Genomic DNA, 13,902 nt, shown 5'->3' with positions numbered 1-13,902 from the left:
CAACACTGCAAGCTCACAAAATAAATACTCTAAGAACATTTTGCTAATTAAGTTATGAAAACGTTACTTCTGAATGCCATCCATTTAGCATTTTCCAGACACCATGGGAACATTTATCTGAACATTCAAAAGAAGTAAGATAAGCGTCCTTAACGAAAACTAAATGTACATACACACCATTTTTGTGCTAACGTTTTGAAAACATTATTAAAGACCAGATAACTGTAAACATTCCATTTATGTTTCTGAAAGAACGTTCGAGAGAACCTCAGAATGTTAGCCAAAGTTCTGAGAATGTTCCCTGATGTTAGATCAATTAACTCCTAAGATCAATGACATATAATAAAGCATGTAGACAGAGTGCCTCATGCCACCATTTTCTTTTGACCAGCTCACTGAACATCTGGTTCAGGTTTCTGGAAAAGAAGGAACTTCTATGATCATCAGCATGTTTAAAAAGCTTAAGTGTCCTGGGTCTAAATGGACAGAGCCCTGCTGTCTATGCCACCATTTTTGCCGGATTTTAACATAAAATTGCCACCAGAGTGCAATATTTTGGATGCAACTGTGTATTTATTCGTGTTTACGCCATTTCTGATTCGCATCTGATTCAAAGTCAATTACATCTCAAGCTAGATTGTTACATTTCCTAAGTTCAAGACTTCACTACAAAAGTATGCAGCATCACTAAAGATACAGAACATCTCCTACAACATTTATCATTTTTAATCAAGGATTAAAAGTTACCCAGGTTAAAATGAATATCAGCAACTTTATACATCACAGAAAACCAAGCAATTTCCTATGTATTTCATCACTGTAAAATCTCTGACAGTGTTTCCTTTCGCAGCGGAGACAAAACCAACTGGGACCATAACTTAACCGACTGTATCAAAAACGTGGCGTCTCTCTGGCCTGGAAAGCTGCCATGAGAGTTGGCCTGACTCTTCTACCTCTGACTCTGGATTACCCCAGATCTGCATTCTGCATCACACACTCGGATAGACTGTGACAAGCGACTGATGAATCTAGCAGCTGTCCGAGATGTTTAACTCACACAAGAGGACGTGTGAATGTAAATAAAGACAATTTCTTGGCAAAAACAAAAGGCAAAATCAAGCTCAATGTAAAAAGCATTTAAGAAATTGTGACCAAACTTAACCCTTTCACCCTTGTAAAAAAAATGTGCAAAGCAAGGCAACTTAAGACAAATTTCCTCTTACTGTTTCCAAGCAAGTTAGTCCCTTGAGATCTGCAGTGATAAACTAAAACTAACAATGTTCATGTTTGCAGTATAAGGCAAGTAGCTCCAACTACTTTTTGATTTTAGATTAAATTTCATTCTTTAAGAGCGCAATGATATAATAATGATCATAATTTCTACTTTCCCATTAACTATTTATTTTAAAACTAATATTTATCCATACAAACATTATAATGCTTTAATGCCACTTAAACCTCGCAACATTTATTTGAAATTGAGAAAAAAATGAAAAAAAAAAAACATTACAAATATATATATATATATATATATATATATATATATATATATATATATATATATATATATATATATATATATATATATATATATATATATATATATATATTTACCCATATATCAATCAATTTTTCATTTTTGGTGCATCCATAATTATTGTTAAATGAGAAAGTCACAGTACTGAATACTAGCTAAATTTTCTTAATAAAATGTCAGTCACCTGCCAAGTCACTTCAACTAAAAAAACTAAAACTGTTACAGAGGTATACAAATTTATCAGTCAGCCAATATGAATTTCACTTTTTTAAACTGTTTATATACTGTATTTCTTATTTCAGTCAAATAGATGTTTGATGATCCAGATAGAGATAGGCCTATTAATATAAAAATAGAGAAGACCAAAATGTCTCAATCTCATTCTGTCAGTTGAGTTGTGTAAACACTTCTACACGCAAATATCAAACACATAGACCTACCATTACAATATAAAGTGGTTTAATTAATAGAATAACGAGCCATGGTCATATAGCATGTGTAGTTTATAACTTTGACCTCCTCAGACCTGTCTTTTGCTATGTACACCTCAGTTTTATCACTGTTCAGTCCTGCGCGCGCGCACACACAGCGACACTGCTAACTCTAGTGTACATATTTTACACGAACCATTACAAAAACAGTATATAACAGACTAACCTGCCAACGGTCTGGTTGGCGAGCTGTTTCATGCGGTCAAACTGTTTCTTCATCTTGAATCGTCTTCAGCCGCCAACTTAAAAAAAAAAACTTTTGAGAAGTGACTGTTTTATCAAACTGCCGCCCGCACGCGCGACGCTCCCATTGCGCGCGCACAACTGGATCCGAGCCGCAGAGTATGTGTCATTCACTGCTCATATTCATTTATGAACCGTGCGTCAAACGTGTTCCTTTCGTTTCTCATCCTCTAGATTTCTGGGTTAGTCAGTAGACAGCAGTTACATTGAGGAAATAGGAAGTGCAGTTCACTTCCCTATTGTGGAGCAGAGTGGGCTGTGACACATGACACCTTGACTGAGATAGTCTGATTAAACAACACTCTTAATCAGATGGCTTGGTGGATATATGTTATAGGCTCAGATTTATGATTTTTTTATTGCAAAAATCTAAATAACGAGCAACTCCCTTTAAATCCATTCATTGTGTATTATGAAGTTACATTACTCATTTTTCTCTGTAATAGCGCCATCTTCAGCGTAATAGCTGCTGAAAGAGAATAAGCTTTAATATGCAGTTGACCTTACATCTTCACTAAGATTTAGAAGAACAATTTTGCAAAAAGGGATAATAAAGCCTCATGCTGAATACAAATCAAGAAATATATTCCATAAAAATGCTCCTGAATTAGCCATAAAGGCTGACATTTGATTATTGTATAACTTTCAGACCAAATCTGAAATGAAGTGAACCCCTGCCCATATTTATACTCTATTATGCTGTGTATGCTGTGCTTGCCTAGGGAGACCAAACTAGCAGTTTATAAAATCTCGACAAGACATCAACCCCACGTAATGTAAAAAAAAAAAAACCAACGGTCAAATATGTACTATTGTGTATTATGTATTGTGTTAATCAGCTACAAGTCGGCTGACTCGATTTTCTTCTCATACATTCCCGCAGCGTCACAGTGCATTTCCCTAAAGAAGCCGAGCGACTTCAATGGGGCTTTCTTTGAACAGTTTTTTTCTGTGCTCCGAAGCTAGACGGTCATTGGATAAATGCTGCGATTATGTCCCGCCCACGGACGCTCATCGTCTCTGGAGGTGAATGAAGACTGGGCTTCCGCGTGATGATTGGAGGATCTGTCGATCTCCTTTTGACTGACAGCGGTCTGCACCATAAGAAGTCGGTGAAGCTGTTTCACGCTCAGTCCCATGATCGCGGATTTCTCAAGTGTATTCGAAAGGCAAACTGCGGCAATATTTCTTGATATTTGTAAAATGCAGAACCACCACAAAATTGAATTGGTAACTAAGATTGAAAATGTGCGCGCGCACGCACGCACACACACACACACACACACACACACACACACACACACACACACACACACACACACACACACTATAGCCATCTAGTGGTTAAAGGGATTTATTACAATTTTTAAACTAATTTCCCCAAAAATGGGCAAAAATCTTACATTAAACCTTATAAAATTATCCATGGTATCCCCATGTATGAAAGTTAGAAATCTGGGTCTTTTATGAAGTGAATTTTACCTGAAATGCTTTTTTCTTTTTTTGTAAAAAAAAAAAAGCCTATTTAAATAAATATTTATTTATTTATAGAAATGTAAAAGATTTAAATCCTCCAAAAACTGTACAAAGTTTAGTAAAAACATAAATGAACAGAGTAAAATTATATTTGTAAAAAATTTAAATATTTTACTATTACAAAATGAAATGTTATTGTCTGGGGTCAAAAAGACCCCGAGTGTCACTACAAATGAAGACCATCAGAGGGTTATAATGTAGGCCGAAAATGAGCTTCCCCTCTTTGAAAGACCAGCAGCCGCCAATGATATATATATATATATATATTTATATATTTATATTTATATTTATTAAATATATATTTATATTTATATATATATATATATTTATATATATATATATATATTTTTTTTTTACAACAGGACAGCAAACTAAGAGACTTGCGTTTTAGACACCATATTGCCGGTTTTTGCTCTATTTCTACAACAAAAATTTATTCCAAACACAGCCACCAAAGCAAAATTTTGCATCTCTGAGCAACATGACAGTGTTTCGTTTCTGAATGAATCAACCGTTTAAATGATTTGGTTCAATCGCAATGACTCACTTATTAACAGTGACTTGCTGACACATACTGGCCATTTTAATTTCACATTTAAGTTTTTATAATTTCAAATGAGCATTCAACATTTTATGTCTGGCATATCAAAACATTATTCATGCATTTGTAACTGCAGGTTAAATGCATTCTTGTCCTGCACTAAACAGTGTGTAAATACATCTAAATGCCACGTCCGATGAAGCTTTTGCATTTCCTCTGTATTGAAAAGATGAGTTTGTTGATAATGATTTGCCTGGTAACAGCCCAAATGTTTTATTATTCTAAATAACTGATTCCTTTAATTAAAAACAACTAGTTTGAGATTAATAGACCTATCCCAGGGGTGTCAAACTCAGTTCCTGGAGGGCCGTAGCCCTGCAGAGTTTAGTTCTAACCCTGCTCCAGCACACATATCATGTAGTTTTCAAATAAACCTAAATGATTAGATTAGCTGGATCAGGTGTGTTTAATTAGGGTTAAATCTAAACTGTGCATGACTGTGGCCCTCCAGGAACTGAGTTTGACACCCTTGGCCTGTCCCATTTTTGACTCCCTCCCACTGTTAAAATGTAACTAAGTAATTTTTACTCTGAGTAAATTTTAAATGAGCTACTTTTTACTTTTACTTGAGTTGATTTTTTAGACTGGTACTTTTACTTGTACTTAAGTAAAATTTCATTAATGTAATGGTACTTTTACTTGAGTAGAATATTTTTGTACTCTTTCCACCTCTGGTTTTATGTATGGATAATCAAGCAAACCTAAGTTGTTTCTGTCCAGTAAGTGTTTAGCTTAAAAAATATTACTACAGCTAAAATATGAAGAAACACTGTAAGCAATTTAGCAAGTCCAGATCATTCTTGCACAATTAAACCTTTTTTTAATCTATAATTAATAAACGTTCATACTGACACTGAAAAACACTAAACATATAAGACAATTTTTTTTTTATTTATTTACTTTTCGGTCTGTTTCTGTACTAGACTTTTATTAAAGTTGTCTTCTGCCACCTAGTGGCCAAAAATCTTCAATCGTGAGTGACATTTGGCCTTCACAGTATAGGACAAGATTTTAATTTTCTTTTCTTTTCTTTTATTTGAATGTTCGATTCACTAAATAACTAAAAGAAACACAAAGTGCAGTAAACGGTAAAACTATTTGCGTTACGATTCAGCATGCGTTTATGATTATGATAATGAATTTAATGATAACAAATAGGCTCAATGTTGCAGTGTCCAGCAGCATAACGCAATGTTTTTGTTCAGATAAAAGAACAGAATGGTTTCCATCATTAAACAACTGATTCAGGTATTGAACTTCGACGTGTTTGTAGTTTCCTTGTAGGCCTATTCTATATAACCAGCACAGGTTAAACTTTCTGCTGTTTAATTAGTTTCTAGTCATTTCTCGTCTAAAACTAAAGCTGTTACATTTTAATTTCCTTCAATATGTATTATTTACCACTGGTCAACATTTAACGTTTATTATTAGTCTTTTAAATCATCAATTGCCCTTAAAGGTCATTGAGCAGTTCACTCCCATTTAAATGGAGAGTAGCATCCTCCAACAACATATTTGATATTCGTGCCTCAGAGAGAATGGCTGAAGACAAAGTGGAGCTTCACAACATGGAGAGAGCTCTGATGGATAAGATGGGACAACATGATGTGAGAGAGCCGAGCCTGTTTGAGCGGCTCTTTCAGCCGTGTGTAGCCGAGCTGGTGGGAACCGCTTTCTTCGTGTTCATCGGGTGTGTGTCCGTCATCGAAGACGCGTCGGACACCGGCAGACTGCAGCCTGCGCTGGCTCACGGGCTCGCGCTGGCGGTGCTGATCGCCTGTATGGCGGAGATCAGGTGGGAAGAAATGCGTTTTTACTCATGGAGATAGCATGCTGTATGTGGCTCCCAAAAAGAACAAAAACAATATATATGGTAAAAAATAGCATACCGAGTGTGACCTTTTTTAAAAGTTTGAAAATAAAATTAAAAGTTGGAAAAAAATGTCTTTTTGATATTTCTTTTATTGTTTTTTTTTTATTTGTGAACAAAAACATATGTAGCCTAGACCAAGTAGATTTACATATAAACAAAACTAATCTTTATTTTTATAATGAACATTTTAACCCCATTTTCATGCAAACCGCATGCAATAGCCTACAATATAATATAAATGCGTAATATATATATATATATGTGTGTGTGTGTGTGTGTGTGTGTGTGTGTGTGTGTGTGTGTGTGTTTGTAAAATTTACAAATGTATTTAAAAGAATTACAAATTATATTTTATATAGGCCTAATAACATATATCGCTTATGATGTAGGATAATATACAGTAGCTATATATATAGCTAATAAAATACATTTTTATAAAATATATATTAGTTACATAAATTATATTAAAACATATTGCTATATAATAAATATTAAATTGAATAGTTTAAAACTATACATATAATTATATATAGTTTATATTTTACATTTCATTTTTATTTTACATTTTAATATTTATAAATTATATATATTAAATTATATTAACAATTATCTCTCAGGTTCTCTATAATTATTAAAAACGTGAATTACAAACTGTTTTTATGTAAACTATATGATTACAAAATATAAATTGTGTTACATTTTTATATTTATTTATAGATTTTTTTATAATTAATATTTTATTATGCTTTTTATTTTTTTATTAAATTAGTATAATTATATATTAGTAAATTTTTTAATTAAATCAGTAAATAAATCAAAATGAATAATAAAGTTGTGTTTCATGTAAGATACGATAATCTGATGCATCTATTAGTCAGGATCTTCAACCTCTTATATTATCTTCTGCAGTCTTATAAATATGAATCCAGCGACCCCCTGCAGCACCAGCAGGGATGGTGAAAACGCTCCATCTTCAGAGTGATGTGGCTTTGGTTGACCTGGTGTGGTCTCGTCTCGTCTGGTTTCTCCAAAGGTTTTGTCCCAGTCCTGAGCATACCTCAGAAGCTGCCTTGGATAAAAAGCATCTGCTTACTGATGAATAATGCAATTATTATTATTTTTTTCTTCTGACACAGTGGCTCACATTTCAATCCATCATTCACCATTGCCGTCTACCTCTGTGGTGGGATGGAGCTGAAAATGGTGGCGCCGTACCTGATCTCTCAGCTTACTGGAGGTTTACTTGGTGCAGTCATGGCCAACGTGAGTAAAACACATGTGGCCTCGAACCATTCAGTTCAACGGATTTTACATGTTTTTCTTAATCCCTTTCAGGGAATGACCTCAAATGAGAAATATGCTCAAGCTCAAGGTGCGGCATTTACGGTTCTCCAGGCTGATGACCATGTTTTGAAGCCGTTATTTGGAGAAATTGCCATGACGTGTCTTGTTACCATGGTGGTCTTACTGGGTGCAGTTAATACCAAGAGCAAAAGTCCTTTGGTCCCATTTTTGGTGGGCTGCACAGTCATCATTAATGTACTAGTGGGGTGAGTTCATTAATTATGTTACACAAAATTTTCTGTGTGTGGTCTGGAGATGAATGAATTCTGTGTGTTTCAGTGGTGATGTGTCTGGTACATGCTTAAATCCTGCAAGAGCGCTGGGTCCTGCAGTGCTGACCAACTATTGGACTCACCACTGGGTTTACTGGGTGGGACCCATTACTGGTGGCCTTATCGCTGCTGCATTAGTCAGGTGAGACTTGAGTCAAGCATTGTGAGTTCCACAGACAGAGCTGAAATCATCATTAATCTGCCATATTATTTAGTTCTCAGTTTGACTGGATTAAGATATGTTTTATTCTTTCAGAATTTTGCTCGGAGACAACAACACCCGTCTACTGATGAAGTAACATTCAGCACATCTGCACCTCTCTGTCTTATTTTGAGTGCACAAGAATCAAACCTATTTTCATTTAATTCAATAAAAATGTCAGATAATCTGTAGGCCTTAATCCTGCCTTGAAGCTGAAAGGCTGCTCTGGTGAATATTAATATTTAGAACTTTGTATTTTGAATTAGGAAATGTTTAAATTTGGAAAAATGGAAATTCGAATCTAATCGAATGTATTTTCACGGTATTTATTATTTTATGTTCATTCATGCACATTTTTATGCCTATATATGAAAGTGAAAGTGAAGTGACATTCAGCCAAGTATGGTGACCCATACTCAGAATTTGTGCTCTGCATTTAACCCATCCGAAATGCACACACACAGAGCAGTGAACACACACACACACTGTGAGCACACACCCGGAGCAGTGGGCAGCCATTTATGCTGCGGCGCCCGGGGAGCAGTTGGGGGTTCGATGCCTTGCTCAAGGGCACCTAAGTCGTGGTATTGAAGGTGGAGAGAGAACTGTACATGCACTCCCCCCACCCACAATTCCTGCCGGCCCGGGGCTCGAACTCACAACCTTTCGATTGGGAGTCCGACTCTCTAACCATTAGGCCACAACTTCCCCATTCCCCACAATATTACCCATTTATTGGTAATTCATCAGAATAAACTCTGCAATACAAATGAAATGAAATGACTCTTTTTCAGATAAAAGGTAGCTACTGACTAAATGCAAACATGTCAGACGTGTGTTTGAGGTTGTTAACATGCATGGATTTAACACAGGTTATATATGAACATTGTGGGAAGCTTTAAAAGCAGCATGTCAAAGGTGATGATGACCCTGTCATATCGGTCACTGGTTAGTTAGAGAGGTTAGTCATCAGCCGAGTAAAAGAGGTGGACATTGGTAACACTTTAAGTCCACAAAAATTTAAGAATGCATGAGAGATCATTGGCTTAAACAGTTTAGCTCTTTAAAAAAAAGTTAAACTTATAGTAGATAGGCTAATATAATAATACTAGCCTATGTTGAATCATCCCATTTATTCTCAGAAAAATATCATCAGACGAGTGCGCGCCCAAACGGTCGCAAAGTGGAAAAAAACTTTTTTTTTTTTCAATAAAACCGACATTTAACTTTATTAACTTTCGAAATTATGATTGGCTGAATATATGTCAACTTTTATATATAATTCTGGACAATATGGGTTTCAGATATTTGGATATTTAGCCTAAGTCAAAATCAAACCGTGTGACCAAAAAAGCTAAGATATTGTTAGATTTAAAAGACATTGGTTGCGGTTAAATAAATAGCGCAGTTTTTCTTAAAAAAAAAAAAATCATTCAAAAACTCAAAACATTAGAATTATTTTCACATTTATTTCAGTGTTACGTGTTGGAATCTTATTGTCTCAGATGTTTATTTTACATTTGAATTCTAAAACACAAAACACAGATTATTCAAAATTAAACCAATGACAAGGAAACTACAGTACAAACAGGGACCTTTGACACAGCGAGCAGTCTGGGACTGTTAGTTATAGGCCCTGTGCGTTTTTCAATATTTCATTTTGAAGCAAAAATCACAGTATATCAGTGATAGACGGAATTAAAGGATTATTAAAAGGAATACATATCTGCTGTATCAAGTTCACGGCGACATCTTGTGGCTTTTGGTCAACTGAACTTCCTAAACAAGATCTCACTAGTAGGCCTACAAAACATGACATTCAATCTGAAATCACGCCTCTAATGAAATCAATTTTAGAGTTTGTATTTTTGCAATTATTGGAAAATATTAACAAAATAATAGTGGAGTTTGTTGAAACATTAAACACCAGTCAGAAATGATTTCTTTCATTAGAGATCTTTAAAAATAGAAATAGCCTACAGAAATGACTAATTATTGTCCGCTATACGACACTTATACGGTGGCGTATTATTCTTAATAATAAAATTTATAAAATATAACATATAATGGTAATATTATGCTATTTTATGTGTATAATAAATTCTATATTAGAAATAAGTTTGAAACAGAGTGAATATCTGAGCTACAACCAATGATTGGATTTGAACAATCGCCAGAATATTTTGTTTTTATTTTTACACTTTTTTTCATTTTACTCAGATGAACAAAATATGCCGACATGCGGTTTAAAATATTATATATATATCGGTTTACCATTTATTTTAGACTTTGCTTACAGGCACGCAGTCTGTAATTTATCCCCCGATTAAAAAAGGCTTTCCGATATAATATTCAATTTTTAATCATTATGCGTGAGTTTTGAATCAATACAGACATAGATAAATTACCTACACTTTTATTTTCGATTTGATACACATTGACTCTCTGCAAAAATACTCAACTCTTATTTATTATCCACCGTTAATTAAACGAGTTAACATCGTTTAATTTTATTAAAATGTTTATTTTCATCACTTAAACAGGCTTTGAGCTCACTGAAGTATTCCGCAAGTTTAGAAATTATTTGTACGACATCAATTTCTTTCGTTTTTGAATGGCAACAGAATCGTAAAGCAGCTTTATATTGAAATTTTAACATCCACATCAATTATATGTTCAATAGATAAACGAAAAATAACGAAATACGATTCTAAACCCTAAATGATTGTGCCTCAAATATTTAGGCCTAAACTGAGCCTACACGGGTTTGAATGTAACTGCAGCATATTTCCCTTCACTCTTTTTAAAGGGTGTGCTTTAATAGAAACTACTGTTTGGACCTTCACATATATACAAAATTTAACCAGAAAAATACCAGAAGTTCATAAAAGAGGGACTTACAATATATCCCTTAAAAAGGTGCATTAAGTTGAAACGTTAATATGCGTTAACAGCCTCTAAAACCTACATTCATAATAAAGCTGAAGAAGGCAACCAAAATAAAGAACCAACTGGTATACTTTACATAAAATCTGGGAAATAGAAAAATAAACTTCATTTTCATAGAAAATGCGAATGGAAATGTAGGCCAAACATAAACTATATACTCTTTTTTTTTTGCATTTTGTGCATGATTGCAAGACTTTACATTTATAAACTAGAAATGATATAGAAATGTAGATTGTTTCTAATTTGATTACAATATTGTATACACATACAGTAACTAAAATCACATCATCTGTTTTCTTTGAAGAAACCTTTGTCCGTTGAACTCTCTTTTATGGTTACAGTCAAAGAGTTACTTGTTACGTCAGTAACAACTATTTTCTCCATATTCTTCAAACAAGGCAACCAGGACTGATCGGTTTCGTCTATAAAACTCAGAGACAACTGCTCTCTGGTTTGATCGGTGGATCGAAATAGATTGCTTTTGGGAGGATGTTTCATTTTGGAGTGCTTTATGGCACCACTTGGGCTCTCCTTCCGTCGAGGTCCCAAAACACCAAGCCCAGCTTTTAAGATGGTGCCACCATGTGTGAAATTTACATCACTTGACCTGCTTCCCATTTGCTTTTGTACGTGGCTGGATTCTGCTTGAAACTTCTTGGTTAATTGGGTGACATCACAGTTCGAAGTCTCTCCCAATCTCTCAGATTTGGAAGGTCGATAAGATAATGGTTCATCTGCCTTTCTTTTAACACCTGCGGTGGATGAACCTACTGGACGCAACTTTGGCTTTGGTCCTCGCTTTTTTGGTGAGCTGGCAAAATCCAGCGGGCGTTGTACCAGCATCCCATGCATCAGTGGGTCTCTCTCAGGGTCCGGTAGACGCACACGGACACTTTCGCCTCTGTTGATGGTGCTCGGAGGAAAAATCGTTGGCACAACTGTCCGCAGTCCCTCACGTGCTCTGGGTGTCACAACCGGTTCGGCTACCGGGAATGACACATGCAAATCTCGAGACATTTCCTGTCTGAACTCAAAGTTTTTGCCTTTTGCTTTAGCTTTTGCCTATAAAAAAAAAAAAAAACAGCAACATGATACCACGGTTTCAATGCATTAAAGTGCAAGACAATAAGTAAAAATCAATGCACTAAAAAGAAAGCCAAAAAAAAAAAATCTTAGAAATATTAAACATGCAAGTTCACAAAAAAAACAGTTTTAAGTAATATATAATTCTTTCACCTTCATTAAAAAAGTTTCTGGTTTAGGGCCTCTCTTTTTTGGCCCATACATCTCCCTCTCACGCTCTCTGCAATAAAAAAAAATAAAGAAAACAAGGCTGAGAAAAGCCATTTTAAAACGACAAAAATATTTAATCTGTCTACTGCGATTACAGAAATCACGAAGAAACGTTTACCTTTCTTCAAAAGCAGCGAAAAGACGCTCATCCAGAATATTCTCCTCGGGTTCCCAGGTGCTGTATCTGCACCAATAATTGCATGTTCAATTATACGCACACAAGAACGTCCAAAATCATGTTTACACAGTTACGTTACCTTTTTACACATTTATTACTAATAGGTGCATTTTGCATCACTTATTTCAAGAGATTTTGTATGTGCATGTATAATATTTATTGCTACATATATAAAGGGATACATATTCTGTATATTCGTGTATTTTCCAGCTAATAATGCTTTTTGAACGATGCATCTCGACTGCCTTCCATCACTGGCCTTGTCAGCTAACGTTCACCGGAGCCCCGTTACACAGTCCCCGCTTCAGCCGTGCTAACACTAGGCGAGCTCGGGAAGCCCGAAACCGCTCCTTCCATTGCAACACCTGCCGTTAACGTGTCATTACCACTCACTTTTGAGACCAGCCCTTCCATTTGACCAGATACTCCATCCGACCCTGCGGGCAAAAGCAAAGGGAGACTCAAATTAGCAAGCTAACGCTGCTAGGCTAACCTATCGCGTTTAACATGTCACTTGAGCGGGCATTAAAAAATAACCAGGCGCCTCTGTAACAGCGCCGAAGCCCCGATGAGCAGGCTGGGAAGACTTACTCTCCTTATGCGCCGTTTAATGATGGATTCGGCGGCGAAGACCCGCTCCCCGACGGCTGAGAGCTCCATATTTACTTCTACCTTGCAGCTATTTTTTTCCCCCTCAGCCCTCTCCCTGAATAATCCTCGATAGCCCATAATAGTCTCTCCGCGGAGACGTCATCACGTTCTAAACGGTTACCATGGCACCTGCTGTGTGATTGGAGTTGGAGTTGGGGAGGAGGAGTCAAACGCGGCTGAACTAGAGGACGCGCGTGCACGTAGAAGTGTCATTTATGAGTGCTGTTTGGGAAACAAATATGTAGTGTTTATTTCAATACTAGTCTAGAGTGACTGCAGTCATGGCGTTTTGACGAGTCCCGTATTAGTCGCATGTTCACGGAAATTTAATGGCACTTTCCTTTGCGTCAAGATTCGGCATTCTTTGTAGAAGGAGTTGCTCGAGTAGGATATACCTATATATATATATATATATAGTGATAAATAGCGTTTTATTAATATATTTATTTATTTGTATTTAATAGGACTGAAATCCAGACGTCCAAGCACATTCTTTAATTTAAACCTTCACGAAACGCAAATCTGTGCATCCATAGCCTATATTCCCCTCCACATATGCCATCCCAAATTACAGAAAAAAACACGTTTTAATTCAATACAGATAACGAAATAATAATAATAATAATAAAAAATACAATAAAAAAATGAATAAAATACGTAAATAGGCTACATAACGATTTTTGGGCTGGTCATAAATCCACTTTTAGGATAAATCAACTTTATAAATTATAA

General features: G+C 35.5%; 3 protein-coding genes across 4 annotated transcripts in view; 1 reads left to right on the top strand and 2 right to left on the bottom strand.

Moving 5' to 3' along the window:
* Positions 1-2,487, bottom strand: part of LOC132148817 (rho GTPase-activating protein 17-like) — a 32,563-nt gene extending 30,076 nt beyond the window's left edge. The window contains exon 1 of one of the 2 annotated variants that reach the window (XM_059557538.1): positions 2,195-2,487. In XM_059557538.1, coding sequence (XP_059413521.1) covers positions 2,195-2,247 — 53 coding nt within the window. In that variant the 5' untranslated portion in view covers positions 2,248-2,487. The remainder of the gene's footprint in view (positions 1-2,194) is intronic. The other variant, XM_059557537.1, reaches the window with a different exon arrangement.
* Positions 2,488-5,926: 3,439 nt separating this feature from the next.
* aqp8b (aquaporin 8b) lies at positions 5,927-8,360 on the top strand. Its single transcript, XM_059557536.1, has 5 exons — positions 5,927-6,203; positions 7,418-7,544; positions 7,617-7,831; positions 7,905-8,039; positions 8,154-8,360. Exons 1-5 carry the CDS (start codon positions 5,947-5,949, stop codon positions 8,194-8,196), a joined length of 777 nt encoding a protein of 258 aa, XP_059413519.1. The 5' UTR covers positions 5,927-5,946; the 3' UTR covers positions 8,197-8,360.
* Positions 8,361-10,980: 2,620 nt separating this feature from the next.
* On the bottom strand, positions 10,981-13,264 carry LOC132148815 (chromobox protein homolog 8-like). The gene is made up of 5 exons (XM_059557535.1): positions 13,111-13,264; positions 12,913-12,956; positions 12,460-12,525; positions 12,285-12,351; positions 10,981-12,110 (listed from the first exon to the last, which is right to left on the bottom strand). The coding sequence occupies exons 1-5, from the start codon at positions 13,246-13,248 to the stop codon at positions 11,334-11,336; spliced, it is 1,092 nt and encodes a 363-aa protein (XP_059413518.1). The 5' UTR covers positions 13,249-13,264; the 3' UTR covers positions 10,981-11,333.
* Positions 13,265-13,902: the final 638 nt, after the last annotated feature.

The sequence above is a fragment of the Carassius carassius genome, chromosome 9 (genome assembly GCF_963082965.1).
Source record: "Carassius carassius chromosome 9, fCarCar2.1, whole genome shotgun sequence".
Taxonomy (NCBI): domain Eukaryota; kingdom Metazoa; phylum Chordata; class Actinopteri; order Cypriniformes; family Cyprinidae; genus Carassius; species Carassius carassius.
This window is presented reverse-complemented; position numbering and strand designations above follow the sequence as displayed.

What these genes read in the sequence shown, in the direction of transcription:
- aqp8b (XM_059557536.1), top strand. Translation starts at nt 5,947, where the DNA reads ATGGCTGAAGACAAAGTGGAGCTTCACAACATGGAGAGAGCTCTGATG. An exon ending in ATCATTAATGTACTAGTGGG is followed by an intron (nt 7,832 to 7,904) that starts GTGAGTTCATTA and finishes TGTGTGTTTCAG; the next exon opens with TGGTGATGTGTCTGGTACAT. An exon ending in ATCGCTGCTGCATTAGTCAG is followed by an intron (nt 8,040 to 8,153) that starts GTGAGACTTGAG and finishes TTATTCTTTCAG; the next exon opens with AATTTTGCTCGGAGACAACA.
- LOC132148815 (XM_059557535.1), bottom strand. Translation starts at nt 13,248, where the DNA reads ATGGGCTATCGAGGATTATTCAGGGAGAGGGCTGAGGGGGAAAAAAAT. An exon ending in TGGAAGGGCTGGTCTCAAAA is followed by an intron (nt 12,526 to 12,912) that starts GTGAGTGGTAAT and finishes TTATTGGTGCAG; the next exon opens with ATACAGCACCTGGGAACCCG. An exon ending in CAGAAACTTTTTTAATGAAG is followed by an intron (nt 12,111 to 12,284) that starts GTGAAAGAATTA and finishes TTTTTTTTATAG; the next exon opens with GCAAAAGCTAAAGCAAAAGG.